The sequence below is a fragment of the Echinops telfairi genome, unplaced genomic scaffold (assembly GCF_000313985.2).
Source record: "Echinops telfairi isolate 266 unplaced genomic scaffold, ASM31398v2 ScPeMD7_3533;HRSCAF=4204_0, whole genome shotgun sequence".
In the NCBI taxonomy this organism is placed as follows: domain Eukaryota; kingdom Metazoa; phylum Chordata; class Mammalia; order Afrosoricida; family Tenrecidae; genus Echinops; species Echinops telfairi.
The window spans coordinates 97,580,112-97,598,030 of NW_022107431.1; the positions used below are offsets into that span (position 1 = coordinate 97,580,112).

At 38.7% G+C, this 17,919-nt stretch overlaps 1 protein-coding gene across 1 annotated transcript in view; it reads right to left on the reverse strand.

Annotated features, from left to right (window-relative positions):
- Window positions 1-17,919, reverse strand: part of MEI4 (meiotic double-stranded break formation protein 4) — a 169,770-nt gene that overhangs the window by 116,387 nt on the left and 35,464 nt on the right. The window contains exon 2 of the mRNA XM_013003703.2: window positions 8,842-9,377. Within this exon, the coding sequence (XP_012859157.1) occupies window positions 8,842-9,377 (536 nt within the window). The remainder of the gene's footprint in view (window positions 1-8,841; window positions 9,378-17,919) is intronic.

The following is a 17,919-nucleotide window of genomic DNA, read 5'->3' on the forward strand; positions in this document are numbered from 1 at the left end:
CAGGGGCCAGACTAAACTCAGGGGTACATATGGTATAGCCCACTAAAAAGGAGGGGGCAGAAAAAGACATGGGTAGCTGGGGGAACAGGGCACTAACCCACCCAAGGGGAGAGTGTTGTTTATATCTCCACAGGGAAAGAGGGACCAGACTTCAACCCAGTGCTCCAAGACAAGAACGTAACACACCAGCATGAAGCAAGGCACCAATAGAGAGGCCTGAGGGGCAGCCTCTTTACCAACTAAGTGGATAGCCCCACTTGCCCCTAGAAGAATTTGTTTCAGAGGACAGCACTGAAGCTACAGCTCAAGGAGAGGAATGTGTCTGGTCAGAGCACAAAAGAGCAAATGAGTGGGGAGGAAAAAAGAGTGAAGCACATCCTGGCCCACCAAGCCCTGGCAATATTTCTGCTCAGAGCAGCCAATGCACAGAGAGGACCATAGGGCCGGCCCCACCACAAAACACAATGTTCCTCACTGACCCATAGCATCACGGGGAACAAGACTGGAGACATAAGGCAGGAATTGTGCCCGCCCTGACCCCATCACACCGAGGTGAGACGCTGGAGGTGTGCAGCAGAGCAGCAAGGGGAGCAGAGGAATGAAGTCCCCAAGAAGTACCAAAAACAGACTGTGGGCCAGGGCATGGCGCCCCATCAGACTCCACTGGAAAACACTCTTAAAGGACAACAAATAGACCTTGAACTATTTCTAGGCTTTTCTTTACTTTGTCGTTGGCTTTGCTGTTGTTGTGGCTATTGTTTTATTTTCTATTGTTGCCTTGTTGTGCTCAGTCTCGTGTTTGTGCATACTGTTGTCTATGCATGTCTATCTGGATGGGATAGGTGGGAAAAACAAGCCGCAGGAGAGAACAACAGGCTGACAGTTCCAGGGGGACATGGGAGACGGGGAAGCAGGGGAAAGGAAGTGGCTGTTAACAAACCCAGGGACAAGGGAACAACAAGTGACCAAAAATCAATGGCAAGGAGGATGTAGGAGGTCATATAGGGCTTGTTCAAGGGCAATCTAACCAGAGGAATTACTGAAATCCAAATGAAGGATAAACATGATAGTGGGGCAAGATGAAAGTAAAAGGAAATAGAGGAAATAACTAGGAGGCAAAGAGCATTTATAGAGATCTAAATACATATGTAAACACATTTATATATGATGATGGGGAATTAGACCTATATACATCTATTTATAGGTTTTAAAGAAGCAGCTGGATATTAGACCTCTACTCAAGTACTCCCTTAATGCAAGAACACTTTGTTCTATTAACCTGCCATTCCATGATGCTCACCTTCCTGACAGGATTGCTGAATACAAAGCAGCTACACAAGCAAATGTGGTGAAGAATGCTGATGGTGCCAGGCTCTCAAAAGATATAGCATCTGGGGTCTTAAAGGCTTAAAGATAAACAAGCAGCCATCTAGCTCAGAAGCAACAAAGCCCACATGAAAGAAGCACACCAGCTTGTGTGATCATGAGGTACTGATGGGATCAGGTATCAGGCATCAAAGACCCAGAGCAAAAAAATCATAATGTAAATGCGAGGGGGAGTGTGGAGTAGGGGCCCAAAGCCAATCTGTAAGCAATTGGACATCCCCTTACAGAACGGTCAAGGGGAGAAGATGGGCCAGTCAGGGTGCAGTATAGCACCGATGAAACATACCGCTTTCCTCTGGTTCTTCCCCACCTCCCCACAATCATGACCCTAGTTCTACTTTACAAATCTGGCTAAACCAGAGCATGTATATGGGTACAGATAAGAGCTGGAAACACAAGAAATGCAGGACAGATAATCTCCTCGGGACCAATATTGAGAGTAGCCATACCAGGAAGGTAAGGGGAAGGTGGAGGAAGAAAGGCGGAACCGATCATCTATAACCCCCTCCCAGGGGAATGGAAAACAGACAAAGGTGTAAAGGGGACATTGGACAGTGTAAGACATGAAAAAATAATAATTTATAAATTATTAAGGGTTTATGAGTGAGGGAGGAGAGTGGAATGAGTTGCTGATACCAAGGGCTCAAGTAGGAAGAAAATGCTTTGGAAATGATGATGGCAACATATGTACAAATGTGCTTGAGACTATGGATGTATGTATGGATTGTGGTGAATTGCATGAGCCGCCAATAAAATGATAAAAAAAAAGAATGATCAGACATGGATGTAACACAAGGCTACTGTAGGAATTCAGACAAGAATGGATAAGAATATAGACCACAGGAAATAGGGCATGGGTAATATAAATGACATCTGTATGTATCACATAACCAGAGTGAATTTTACTAGATAAGAGGAATTGTGGGGAGAAAAAGAATCAAGGAAAGATACTGACATTCAATTCCCATGCTAGATCTTAGAGATTCCATCACTACTAGCTCTGTTGCTTTGATAGAATCTGAGTCTCATTTTTCGCACATAGGAGATATAAAAAACAATGACCTTCATCCCTACCTCAGCGAGTTATTGTATAAATTTAATAAGCAATTAAGTGGAGACAAATGTAAGAAATGAATAATATACCTTACTAGGGCAAGTAAAAAGCACTGTTGTAAAATCACAGAAGCTTTTATTAAACATCAAAATAGGAAGCTATGTTTCTTAACATACCCTCCGTCTATATCAATATATTTCAGAAGGTGGTGTCTCTCTCTAAAATTCTCTGAAGAATTCTGCACACTTCTATTTACACCAGGTCAAATGTCCATTTTGAAGGGCTCAAATCATGCTCAGGTTAAATGTTCCATGAGTCTGGGAGACAAAATGAAATCTAAATGTATAGTATCAATGTTGTAGGGTGGATGGGGTAAGGTTTCCCCCCAAATTCTCATAGAATAGCCCTCGCTAGTCTCAAAGAATGAGTAGGTAAATTACTGTGATTGAAAACACAAATTTTGACACAAGCTTCCTGACCTTTCTCTCGCCAATGTAGTTTTCAATTTTGTTAAAACTTTTTCATAATGAGCCCTTGTGAGTGTCCTGTGTACTTTGAGAAAATTTATTCTGTTGCCCCTTTGGGAATTCTAGGGTGAAAACTGCCGTAACCTTCTCAGCTGACTCTGCCTTGCGTTTAACTGTTCCATCAGATGCCTTACAAGGCTTAAAAGAACTGAAGTAAAAATTCAAGCCATGAGTTGCAACATTGGAGAATCCATGGGCAAAATAATGAAAGACAAAGGAAGCATCAAATGAAATGGGCAGAAGGCAAAGTTACTGTACCAAAAGGAATTTAACCATGTCAAGAGATAGCCTATGATCAAGAACTGACAGTATTAAAGGGAGAAATCCCATCTGCACTAAAGACATTAATGGAACACAAAGCACCGGGAATACACAGAATAGCAACGGCAATGTTTCGACAAGGTGATGCAACAGTGGAAGCACTCACTAGTTGATACCAGAAATGTGAAAGAGAATTAACTACCTACCCAACAGACGGGAAGAAACCCAAGTTTCTATCCATTCTAAATAAAGGTGCCCCAACAGAATGTAAAAATAGTTGGATAATATCGTTAATATCATAGACAGCAGTATATTGGCCAGAAATACAGCTGCATGCAGAAGACATGAAAGAAAGGATATCACTGCTGATGTCCAATGGACATTGGCTGCAGACAAAGAATACCAAAATGGCATTTATTTGGGTTTACTTGTATTTCATTGACTATCCAAAGGCATTCCAATTGTGTGCTCACAATGAACTGTGAACCACTGCGTTTCATCGCACTTCATTATGCTCATGTGGAACATATACATTGATCGAGGGCGATATTTGAAACAGGAAACATGTATTCTTTTCCCACACTCGATTGGTGTGCTGAGCAAATAATCTGAAACACTGGACTATTTGAAGAACCTGGAAACAGGACTGGAGGAAGGATTGTTAACAAATTCCTATATGCAGATGGCACAACCTCGCTGGCTGAAAATCAAGGGCCTTATAGCAAGTAGTAGTAAAGATAAAAAATTACAGCCTTGACCATAGATTACATACAGCTCAACTACAGAATTTTCAATATGTCAACATAAAAAAAACAAAAACGCTCACATCTCACTAAACAGAAAACATCACAATAAACAGACAAATGATCAAAGTTTGCAAGGATTTCAGTTTACTTGAATATACAATCAATGCTCATGGACGCAACAATCAAGAAATCAAACAATGTACTGCACTGGGCAGTGTGGGCACAAGACCTCTTTAAAGTATTAATGAGCAAAGATGTAACCTCGAGGACTAAGGTGCGACTGTCCCAAACCAGGTATTTTCAATTACACTTGTATTATTCTGGGTAGACTAGAGAAACAAATCCATGGACACACATATGTGTACAAGAAAGAGTTTATATACAAGAACAATTGAACATTGAGAAAACATCCCAACCCAAGCCCAGTCCAAGGCAGTAAGTCTGATATTAGCCAATATATTCCATACCAATCTATAAGGGCCTCTTCAGACTCACAAAACACATGCAATGAAGCCAAATGCAGGATGATCACAAGCCAGTGCATAGAAAGTCTTTGAGGCCAGTAACATTGTAAGCATCTCAGTGCTGGCAAGGGTCTCTCTGTGTTTTCTCCAGCTTCAGAGGTCTGGTTGCAACCATGTGACTTCTCTTCTGCAATGTCTCCCAGGGAGTGGCAGAGAGAGAGAGTAGTGTTTTTCCACCTCCAAGGAGGAAGTACCAGATTTCCCAGAATTCTCAGGAAGTCATACCTACACAGAAGTCTCATTGGCTATCTCCAGATTGACAGCCTAGACTCTACCCCTACACTCTTAATCCTTAAATTGACACCAGATTAGGTGACTACCACACTAATTAACATTGAAAAGCTGTATTTCCTTTTAAATTTGCTGTACACGAATTGAAAATACATGATATTACTGGCATAATATAAAAATATTTATATTACATCTATGTTTGGCAGGGTTCTCTAGAGAAGCTAAAGCAGGACACTTATGATTGATTATATATATTACATATGTGGATATATAATATATATGGATAAATTTATATAGCAAAAATGAATATAACAGCAAATTAGTTTACACAGCAGTACAGAGAGCTCAGTCCAACTCACTTCCATGGAACAGTTAAAACACTGACTCCCATTGCCAAGGAAGCAGACATTAAGTAGGAAGGCTCAATGTCGAGGTGAGACAGCGTAGAGAAGCAGGTCTTGGTGGAGCCTGAGGGTGTAGTGATTCAAAGTGGCTGGAGGGCAGCGGATGGAGGGGAGACAAGACAAGTGGAGCCGGCCCGCAGGCAGCAAACACAGCAAAGTGGGACAGTGCAGCAGCCTGGAACAGCACAGCAACACAGTTCACCATGGCCCACAGGTTGGCTCGGCTCATGGGTAGCACAGCGCATGTGGCGAGGCAGGGCAGCTAGTTCAGGCAGCCACACTGGTCCATCACCAGGACCATAGGGAGAGAGAGGGGCTGGCCTCCAGTGAGCCATTTATCTTGGTAGCACCTCTAAAGGAGGACATCAAGCTGCGACCTGACTGACAGGCTAAACTCCACCCTTATCTTCTTACAGGTGTCATGTTGGCACAAAAAACTTAACTATCACAACATATTTTCTGCTCAGGTTGCACCAAGATAAGCTTTATGAAATCAAGAGCAGGGCTCAAATTTCAAAGTAATGTTGTTTACACATTTTCATTCTATGAAAATAAGATTATTTCCAAACTACATTTTTTTCCTTGCTTATTCTATTTGTTTTTAAACTGCTAAGCATAGTATCAGTGAAAAGTGCAATTACAGAATTATCCTTGATTTCATCTCAAATTATATCCTTTTTTGAAATATTTCTTAATATTTAAGGAGAATTAAACATCCCCCCAAAATTTAAGGGCAATTACTCATTCGTTTTTCTCATAAAGAACCAACTTGTATTAAAATATCTTGATATAATTACGATGATAATTAGGATTATGATAGTGACAATAATGATACCAGTATCTGAATAATTTAGCGTCAGATGCTTTATTGAAGAGAGGAAAAAAAAGAGAATACCAGTACATTCATTTATAAATAACCTGATCCTAATTCTAAGTGGTGGAAATGACTTTCAGATTCTCCTTTATTCGAATGTAACGATGAGTTTTCTAAGAAATGACCTAAACCTTCATTTACTCATTTTTCAGTCTCTGACCAATTATTTCAAAAAATACATTCCAAATCCATTTATTGCACAATGAGCTTCCTCTACACACTCCCCTACTTCCACAAAACCTCCAATGATATTTTTATGTCCATGTAAATCATATCAATTTCCTTTTCTTAATTCAGAGAATCAATATATTGAAAAAAAATACTTGCACTGTCTGGCAATGCTGCTGAGGAACACAATGTTAATCAATATCTAGGGGATTCTAAGTTACATAAAACATGCATAAAAATAGTTTTAAAAGAGCAGAAATATATATTTTATAAATGTTAAATAATATTTAATATTTCAGTAATTTAATAATGGTTAGGAAGCAAATTATATATAGTGGATATCAGTATAGATCTAGATAGCACACTATAGAAAATATGATTTTTAATTCGTGATTGATTATGTTCCACAGAAAAATATTTCAGTTTTACAAACAGAAAATTCAATAGCTTTCAAATGCCAAAACTTTAATTTTAGAATTTCCTACATTATTCAACTCACACAGTAATAGGTTTCCCAGAAGGAAAGAGTAAATGTATGTATAATAAATTAGGTTATCAATTCAAATTTTTTAGAGTGTTCACTATTAAAATAAAGTCTACACTGTGCCATATCCTTAGATCAAAGCACTGAGGATAACACTAAATATTGATATATTAAAAGTTGTGATGGTTAGTTCCAATCAAGCCAATTTGACTCACAGCAACTTTGAGTACAACAAAACACAACGAACACTGCTCAACCCTGCATGACCTCAATTGTTGCCTTGTCTGGGTCCATTACTACAGCCACTGGGGGCCTTCCTTTATCTCACTGACCCTCTCTGCTGCTACCAAGCATAATGTCTTCTCCTGGACCTGGTCCCTCCGGATAGCATGCCCAAAGTATGTAAGACAATGCCTCACCATCCTCACTTCTAAGGAGCATTTTGGTGTCATTTCTTCCAAATATTTATTTTTTCATTCTTCTAGCAGTCTGTGGCATATTCAACATTCTATGCCAACACCATCAATTGTTCAGTCTTCTTTATTCAGAGTCCAGCTTTGCATGCATAGGAGGCAACTGAAAATACCATGGTTGGGTCAGGTGCACCTTTGTGGTGCACTGTGGCTTGGATTAGATGCACCTCAAAGTGACACCATTGATTTTTAACACTTTAAAGAAGTTTATTTGCAGCAGATTTGCCAAATGCAATACTTTGTCCGGTTTCTTGATTGTAGCTTCCAGGCACATTTACTGTAGATACAAGTAAAATAAAATTCTTGACACCTTTACATTTTCTGTGCTGATTATAATGTTCTCTATTAGTCCAGTGGCAAGGGTTTCGTAGCTCATACTGAAGGCTTCAGTCTTTGATCTTTATCAGTAAGGGCTTCAAGTCCTCTTCACTTTCACAAGTTCTTAATGAGGCTTCCTCCATTTCTGTTGCAGGTTCTTCTTCACACAATCTAGTTTCTCATATTACTGACTCATCACACAGACTGAACACCTAGGCTGAAAGGGTAAAAACCTGATGCACACCTTCCCTGACCTTAAACAACAACGCGCCACCCTCTCATTCTGATCAAATGACTGCGTCTCAGTTCAAACACAGGTTCCTCATGCGCACAATTAAGTATTCTGAAATTCTCATTCTTTAAATGTTATCTATAATTTTTATGATCCACATAGTCTAATTTATTTGTATAAACAATAAAATAATAAGAAATTATGACTATAATAAAATAATGAGCAACAACTTTTTTTCAAACAGAGAAAAACAATTATGAGTTGAATACATCCTTTGTTGTCCCTTTGCTATTTTTAGAATTCGTTAAACAGGATTAAAATGGGAGACATTTGGAATGTCCCAAATAATCAGATAATGAGGAATATAAAAAGGTAATGCAAAAAGTAAAAATAAAATATGAAAAAACTTCACTTTATCTCAAAAAGAACTAAAAGATTCCTGAGTCAATACTTCTAACACAATTATAATTAAGAAAAATAAAGCCTCATAATTATTTGTTCCTTTGACAGTTTTGTCAATTAACCAACATCTACAGAAGGTCCAGAGGGTGGGTAGGGGGATGCTAAACCAGTCTTTAAAGTCAAGATATTTGGTAGTCATTTCAAGGAAAAAAATCAGTACAGCACAGACAATCTAACATGAGGAACTTAATATACAACTCACAAACTCACTGTCATCGAGTCAATGGTGACTAATAGTGACCCTATAGAACAGTTTCTGAGACTGGAACTTCTTATGGGCATGCTTTCCATGCCCTGTATTTTCCCCCAAAGGCAGAAACCACTACAGAAGTGAACTCACTGCCTTCGAGTAGATTCTGAGAAGCCATCACTAACTATTGAAAGTATTGTGAGATTTTGAGCAGCAGGAAGTGAACATGGGCAGGGAAAAATATAAAAACAGAGAAGAATCTAAGGACACTGATAAAAGCTAAGAAGCAAATGAAAGTAAGTGTCAGAGAGAAACACGTTGAGAACAATGCTGTAGCAATCAGAAGTCAGAATTAATATATTAAAATGAATCAGAGCTATAAAGGACCAAGAAAAAAGGTCCACCCAGAAAAGCCTTGCATCACAAGGAAAACGGGCAGTAAATATTAAATGGAGCATTCATTAAAGCCACTGACATCTTATTTCATGCACTGGAGCGCTTACTTACCCGATTAATATGGTTGTTGGTTAAGATAACTTGTAGCAGAGTTTTCTCAAATTCTTCCAACTTCTGGGAGCACTTTTGACGAATATGATTCCCTAAGTAACAATCACTGAACAGCCTAGCTAAAGTACCAACAGCTTCTGTCCAAAATCTTGAAAAAGGAATTTTGGGATTAGTGTAAAAAGTGATCAGGCCATCCAGCAACTGAAAAACAGAATCAGATACTACAGAATAGTCATTTTCCAGCTGGCTTAAATCTGTTTTCAGATTGCCTGATTCTGTCAAGCTCTTCAGTTCAAGTAGATGCTGCAGGAATTGCATGTGTGAAGACAGAGGGTTTGGTGGCATGGCACCATGTCTGTTCTTGATGGGCAGTGGTGGGAACGGTGTGAGGGGACAGTTCTCCTCCGAGTGCTGGGATGTTTCTAAAGGTTCAGTTGGCTGCTCATTTGATAAATCACACCCAGAATCTTCCAGCATAGTTGATGTATTCTCAGAGATTGTAGGCTCCTGAGTCTGTACTTGGGATGCTGGGTTTCCTGAAATAGGAAGAGATATAAGGATTATTTTTCTACATCTAAAATTTTTTCATGTAAAAACTAAGCAATAAATTGTCTAACTTAAAATACTAAAAGAGAAGATACATATTAAATATTTACAAACAGTGTAAAAAACTGAACAGAGCAACAACCATGATATAAATTACTTAGGCTGACCATGTAAAAGGTCTTTATCTTCACTGGCAAGAAATAATGGTAATTGATCCATATATTTGCATGCTACCATCTCTCATTTATCCATTTATATATTCAGTCTCTTCCTTACAAAGATGTGGTCTACTATGTGCCAAGCTTCAATAAAACAGTATAGAGAGCCACGCGGCCATGTCTGAAGGTCACAGTACAGTATAGATAACAGAGGTAATCACAAAGGAATAAGATATTATAAGAGATAAGGTCTGCAAAGTATCCTATGAAAGTAGGAAAGCTATTGAACACCCTTGCCTACATCCCATGGAAGTAATGAGGAGGAACTGAGTTCAAAATTAAAAGTCTGGTGAGTGGAAGACGGTAATAATATTCCACACATCAAGGAATAAGAACAAAAGCACAGAAAAGGGAGAAACCATTGTGTGTGTGTGTCATAAGCCGTTTGATATTTCTAGAGCAGGTAGCTCGAGGCAAGAGATAAAAGATGGACAAATATGTAGAGACAGGTCAAAAAGACCTTAAAGGATAATTAAAGACCTTAGAATTTATCCTGTAGGGTGTAGGGCGAGTTTTCTTCAACCCTGAATAAAAGCATAAGACTTTAAAAAAATCATATATACAATGGTCTAATATGTAAATGTAAATACGTATATGTAAGCAATGTATATATACACAGAGATAAACTTTATCTCTATATCTACCTGCTGAGCTGGAAGCTACTTGATGGCAGTGAGTTTGGCTTTTATATGTCTCTCTATACACACAGGAAGCTGGGTGACATAGTGGGTTGTGCATTGGACTGCTAATCACAAGGGCCGAAGTTCTAAACCACCAGTCACTCCTCAGAAGAAAGATGAGGCATTCTCTTTCCATTACAAGCTATAATCTCAAATATCCACAGGGCTACTTCTACTCAGTCCCCACAGCATCACTATTAGTTTGCATAGACTCCATACCAGTAAGTTTGTTTCCTTTTTTTTAATCTGCACATTATCTGCACAATAGAAACAGGTAAAAAATTTATATCTAAACATGTATATTTTGTTTTATCGAATCTAATTATTTATATTGTAGATTCCATACCGTTTTGAGTCAGCTTTAGTCTATGTAACCCATTGAATCATCTAACATTAGTTATAGATACTACATTAATATCACACTCTAATCACTTTATATCATTTTTGACCCAGATATCATCATAAACACAAACCAGGTTGTTGTTTTGTTTTTAAACAGTTATCGGTAAAATAAACACAGAAAAACTGAAGAATTCCCAAGATGGAGAAATACAACTATCTGTGCTGGGGCTAGGGTGAGGGGCTACAAGGTACAATGTAAAGAAATGACATGGTTTTAATTTTATTACTTATCAGAGTATGAGTAATATCTGAAACAATAGTAAATGCTGTGATTATCTGGGGAAGGCTCCCAGCAGTGTATAAAAAGAGACCCTGAGGAGTGTCAGTATTTAAGAGGTCATGGAGAACAGTCATTAGAAGAAGCAGAAACAATTAGAGAAGAGCAAGAATCACAACATGAAGGTGCTACAGAAACAAGAAAATAACTCCAAGAAGAATCGCGTACAGCAGAGAATTCCAACAAAATCAAGAAATAAGAAATATATCTTTTAGAAATGACAGTTAAAAATTCACTGGTGGTCTTACACTTTATTGTTTTGGTCAGCCAGGGTAGTGGGCAGAGGCCAGGGTCAACCGGTAGAAAGTACGTGAAAAATCTCTCCTGAAGACTTGAGTGAAAGAGTATAAAAGTATTAAGAGTAATACACCCAAATGTGGCAAGACAAATTAGAAGAAAATTAAGAAACTATAATCTAAGGGAAAGAGTGAAGAAGCAGATATTGGGGGAAAAAAAGAAAACAGGAATAACATGTAGGGTGCGGCCCTGGAAAAAGTAGAAGAAATCCGAGTCAAGAACTCAGGTAATTGGGTTATGCTCAGTGATACAGAAATATAATTTCATTTTATACTTAAGTAAAGATGAGAATATATAAATATGTACAAAACTGTCCCTAATAGATAGGAAGTCAAAGCCGATTTCACCTAACAGCTCATATTTTCTTGAAGTTAGAGACATGGGGATACTAGCTGAATACCGAACAAAGAAACAAACTCACAGTCATCAGTCAATTCTGACTCACAGCGACCCCATGTGACAGGAGGCCACTGCCTCTGCGGGTTTCTGAGCCTGCGGCTTCTTACAGGAGTAGATTGCCACAACTTTCTTCCATCGGAGTATCTGGTGGATTTAAACTACTAATTGATCTAATTGAATATTAAGTGACTAAACAGTGAAATTATATTGTCCCCAACATGCATTTGGAAAATCACTTTGTTTTTGTTTTCCTCCAGCAAAATGAGAGGCTGATGATAGACAGTCAGAAGACAGCGCTTGGATTAGCGTTCACACATCCAGCTAGTTCCTACTGTGACTACTACAGTAAGCAGAGATGGGCTTTCTCACTTGTACTGCAATACTTGCACTGCAAGTGATGTAGGTAACCTGAAAAGTCCGCACATGTTCTGGCACTCAGAAAAATGAACGATCAGAACCTGCAAGTGACGATTTCAGTACTAACCAAATGAACGGCCTGCTCATTTTGCACAAAAGGACACTTTCTTTTCCAGCAAGGATAAGCATTTGCAATGACTTATTCTAAAGACAGACATTCCACTCCGCACAAACAAGGAAGGGGCAACTGCAATTAATCAGGCAGATGATGTTTTTCTTCAAAGAATTCAAACAGTTCTCCACTAAGAAAATAAACAAGTTCCTTGATTTTCTATCACGGTAAACTGATCTGGAGAAAAGTTTAAAAGTTAATCCTGCAACTCCTAACTTGAGAAGCGCGAGCTGCTTTCTTCTTTCTGGCTTTTCCCTCCTCACTGGTGTGCCTTGTGACAAGTCACAACCAATCTACCTCATCCTTTCATGAGCTGATGGGACAAATTTGAAGAGAGTACTTCTCCCACATGCATACTACAGAGACAGGAATACTTTAGACTGGCCACCACTCTTCTGGCTGCTTTGTTGCTACACTGTCAGAAAAATGTGATGCGGGCCTATGCTAGACATGCCAATTTGGAAAAACAAATGGAAAGTAACCTTTCCTCAGTGCCTTTTCTAAATAGATATATAAACTCAACAATAGGAGACCGTTAATTTTTAATACAATATGGCTTATGGTATTAAAATGCTCAACTTATCGTACTGAATTTTTAAAGATCTTATATTCACACTCCACTTTACAAAGTAGTTCCACTGGGAAAATTCAAGTGATGTTCATCAAAACATTGAAAAATACATGATTCTTTACTCTGATTTACCAATAAGGAAATGCAGGTTCAACTTGAAGCCAGAGAAAAGCTGCAAGGGTAGTGATAGCAATTCTTCAAGGACAAGTGCAATTAGCTTCTATCCACAGCAAAGATGCATGTGTGCTTCCATCCCACTATCCATACATTCTCACTGTAGCATCCATCGATTTCTATTACAGGCAGGTCACTTGTTTATGAGCTCCTTAAGGGCAAAGGCTCTATCCCTTTTGATCTCTGTGATCCTCATATTGAGTAATTGTATCATCCTGCATGTGACACTTTATGAGGAAAAAATGCTTCCTGCTAGAAACTGCTCTTAATTCAGACAGGTCTTCTTTGATGCTTTAATACTCATAATGAGTCAGCTCAAACTCTTTGGCAACTTAAACCACGTTAGTTACAAAGGCAGATGTTATTTCAAACTCAAAACAAACTCACTTGGGGGAGGGAGTGGAACAAAGAAGAGCTGATACCAAGGGCTCAAGTAGAAAGAAAATGTTTCGGAAATGTTGATGGCAACATATGTACAAATGTGCTTAATACAATTGAAAGATGTATTTTTATCAGATTTGTAAGAGCCTCCCCCACAACAAAATAATTAATAATAAAAAAACTACTTAAAAAAAGAAAAAAAACTAAAAAAGCAAACCAAACTCACTGCCATTGAGTCAATGTGGATTCACGGCAACCCCCTGAAGGTTACTGAGACTGTAACTGTGTACGGGAGTAGACAGTTCAGTCTTTTTCCCGTGGAGCTGCTGGTGGTTTGGAATAGCCCACCATATGGATGCAGCCCAACACATACCCACTCCACCCCAAGGCTCCAAATACTAAATCACTCAAGATGAATTATGCTGAAGTGTGCATAATACATACAGTAAATACATACATACAAAGTGTGCAAGATACATACAAAAGTATATGAAGCAAGATATGAACTAGCATTCATAATATATTACGAGAAGTAAAAGAAAAGCCAGTTATCCAGAGAAAATATTTGCAAAATATATATTTATCTAATAAGTACATTTAACCAAAACACAAAAGGGCTTCATGGAAAGGTACATGGAAAAATTCCATTTTTCTTTCATTCTATTTTTCCATAAACCTTTTGAAATCCTCTTGCATACAAAGAACTCTAAAACAAATTAACAGTAACAAAACAATCCAGTTACAAAAATCAGCAAAATATTTGAACAGAACCCTAACCAAAGAAGATACACAGTTGAAAATGTATATGGAAATAGGCTTAATATAATTGACCATTGGAGAACTGTTATAGGCGACCACTACTTTCCTATTAGCAGAGCTAACATCCCAAAGACTGACACCTCCAAATGATGGTGCGGCTGAGGAGCACTAGGAGCAGTAGGAGTTCTCTCTCACTAGTCAGAGGGATGTAAAGGGGTCAAATGGTGCAGTCACTTTGGAAGACAATCTGGTAGATCCTTACAAAGCTTACCATACAATCCAGCAATTGTGCTCCTCCCTCGGTATGTAGTCAAATGAGATGAAAACATATGTCCACATAACAACTTGAGCATTTATAGCAGCTTTTTTAACACTTGCTGAAAATGAGAAGCTACCAAAATGTCCTTTAACAGGTGAATGAGTAAGGAAACACAACATACAATAGTGTGTGATCCAGGGATAAAAAAAATGACAAGTTGCCCCAAAAAAACACCATGAAAGAGACTTAAATACATAGTTAATGGAAAATCTGCATAATGTAGCTTACTCTAGTGATATTCCAACTATATGGTGTTCTGGAAAAGGTATAACTATGAAGACAGTAAGAAGACCACGGGTTTCTAGGAGCTCAGGGGAGAAAGGGAGAGAGGGTTAATAGGAGAAGCATATGGCATTTTCAGGGCAGTTACTATTCAGTATGATGAACACAGGACAAAACCCAAAGTGTGAGCCTTCACATGACTTTGGCTTTCATTTCATAGTAACAGATCACTACAAATGATAATAAGTGCACCACAGCAAAGCACGAGGTTAAGAAGATGCACATGCATGGGCAGGGCAGTAATGCATTCTGTGTACTATGCACAAGTTTTCTATGAACCGACATCTGCTTGGAAAAAGTGACTTTTAAGAATCATACCATACACAACCATGACAGATTCTATCAAAAATATCCTGCATTCAGCTCACAATTGGAATCTACAGATTTTTCCAAGCCCTTAACCCTTCTTACGTTATTGTTCTCATTGTTTTTCAATTTCAGTTCAAGTTCCTTCTTAATCCCAATTGTCACTTCAGAGTGCATCTCAAGAACCTTCCATTCAAGAGAACTACTGACTTCTTGCCAGGCATTCTACCTTAGAAATGGCCAGCTGTGGGTCAATAATCCATGGATATTCTGATGCCTTCTAAAAATGTTCATCCCCACCAACTCTTAAGATTATTTTCCTGACCTATTTACAGTCTCTACCTCATCCACCATATGTAAACATGTATAACAAATTATCTCATCTCTTCAGTGCAACAAGCCCGATAAATTTTATGTGTATAAATTTGAACAACTCTTCATGCATTGCATGAGTGCATGCACATGAACACACACACATACACACAATTCCATGTTCATTTAACTCCTGGCTAACTAGTACAACTATTTCACCATCGAGTAGAGCAGTTTTTCTCTTCTATCCTTTGAATTTGGTGGAATATCCTGGCATGCTGACTCTACTTTCCACACACGGATCTGAATCTGTCTTTCCCTAGTCTTGATTCACTGATTTAGGCCATACCTTCATCATCTTTGCATTAGTTTCTCCTAATTGATCTACCCGTCTGTTCCTTCTTCCGTTTCTCCTAATTGATCTACCCATCTGTTCCTTCTTCCTCTCGACCACATTCTCCACTGTCCGGAGAGTCACCATGCTCATTCAAAAGGCTTTTTAGATTATAAGAGAGAATCCAAATTTCTCTACTGGCCCTGCAAAGACTTCTACTGTCTGGTTCCTGCCTACTTCTCCAGCTTTATCTATACCTGAACCTTGATTGGTGGGCAAACTATGTGCAGTTCACCAAACATGCCATGCTAATTCATGCTAATGAGCATTTGGACAACTGGGTCTTACAAGCTGGTGTGTTCTTACTTATAACCCAAAAATATACTTATTCACCAAATATTTTTTAAAATCCCCTATAAAAACTTATCTGCCCTCCTCGGGCAAAGGAAATCCCTCACTGTCTGCATATTTTATACTTTATACCTACTTCTCCTGCTGCACTCATCAACCTGTGTGGGATCCAGGATGGAGACACAGAGCATATTTATATAAGTATTTCTGTTTCATGATACCTGTCCTCTCTATATTTGGTGCTGTAAATAGTGGCAAAACTAAAAGCTAAGATCAAATATCATCTTTCCAAATACATTGAAATGCCACAGGTATATTATTTGTGTGTGTGTGTGTGTGTGTGTATTTGAGATATTTCAGTGTATCTGAAAAGATGATGTTTGAGCTTAGTTTTTGTTTTTAACAAGTATCCACAGCACCAATTATGCAGCAGGAAAGGAATCAAGTAAAACAAATGTGTACTATATATGTAATCTATGTGTATGCCTATATATTAACATATATATATGATGTACCTTTTCAGTATTAGTAGCAATCTCTTTTAGTAATGCATTGAACAATTTTAAAGTAATGTTTTCGCCACCTAGTGGTCAAATAATAAATTTGTATATTTAAGTAGTATATTTAAATACTTCACAATTAAATCTTTCAGCAGCATAGACTTTCACTTTAAAGCAATTGTTTGACTGACACCACTAGAAAAATATAATTCATCATATTGCAAAATGTGCTTGAGAAATAATGACAAAGAAAAGGCTGCAATTTTAAATCTCACTCTGGTAGCTCGCACTTCAATTCTAACTTCAAATATGCCAAAAGAAACAACAATTCAAAATATAAGTTAACGGAATAATTTGTCTTGTCTTTAATGAACGGTGGTATACAAACTATAACTTACTAGTCAGTCTTTGAAAGTCTCCTGGCGGCAGGAGCTCACACGCTGCACTTTCTGGTAAGACTTTCTCTCTCCTAAACCATCGTCTTGCTCACTGCTGATGTGCCTTTGACTTTCTCTACCCACTCCCACTTCCTGAAAGACCCCACTTCCACCAAACACGCATAAAGCTCCTTTCCCCGAATGACTCTCACATCACTCGCTCTGATCCTGACTCCTCTCCTGAACTCAAGTCCCTAGCTCTCTTTGCCTACTAGTACATCAACATTGACTTACTTCAACACCTCTTATCTCCCCTTATATTTGATCCAATCATCTGGCAAAGGTACTGTCACTCTCTACTCCCCAGGGTTTCAAACCAGAGTCAACTCTTATTTCTTCTCTGACCTTTACATCCAGTCCCCTGACAAACGGTACTGATCCTGCTTCATACCCTCTGTTCCTTGGAATCTTCATGTTGGAAGATTCCTTATTAGGGCCCTCTCCCTAGACCCCTTTATCTGGGATGCACACTCTACCCCCAGGCCTAACATTCCCAAAGTTTGTTCCCTGTTATCTTCATATATCTGTTTAAATGTCACTTTTTCCAGAAAGCCCTCCGCTAGTCACTGATCTGAAGACTCCACCACACCAGCCATTGTCACTTTAACTAGTAATCGGCTATCATAGCTTCGATTCTAACACAGGGCCACCCCATGTGGGGCAGGGTAGAACTATGCTCCACAGTTCACAGGGCTGATTTTCCATGATAGACCCCAAGACTCTCTTCTAAGGTGTCTCTGGAAATTTGAACCGTCAACTTTTCAGTCAGCATCCAAGTTAGCCATGTGCACCACCCAGGAACTCCCTTTGTCACATGAGCTGGCTTTAATTCTCTAAGTACCACTTCTCATTGCCTGATCATTTCCTGTTGGATTATTGCACAAGAATGTGCCCTCCACAAGAGAGCTGATCTCCCATGTTCACTACTATAACCTCAGAGTCTGGAGTACTGAGTGGGCACTCAATAAATATTTATTACATTAAAGAAAACCCATTTTACATCA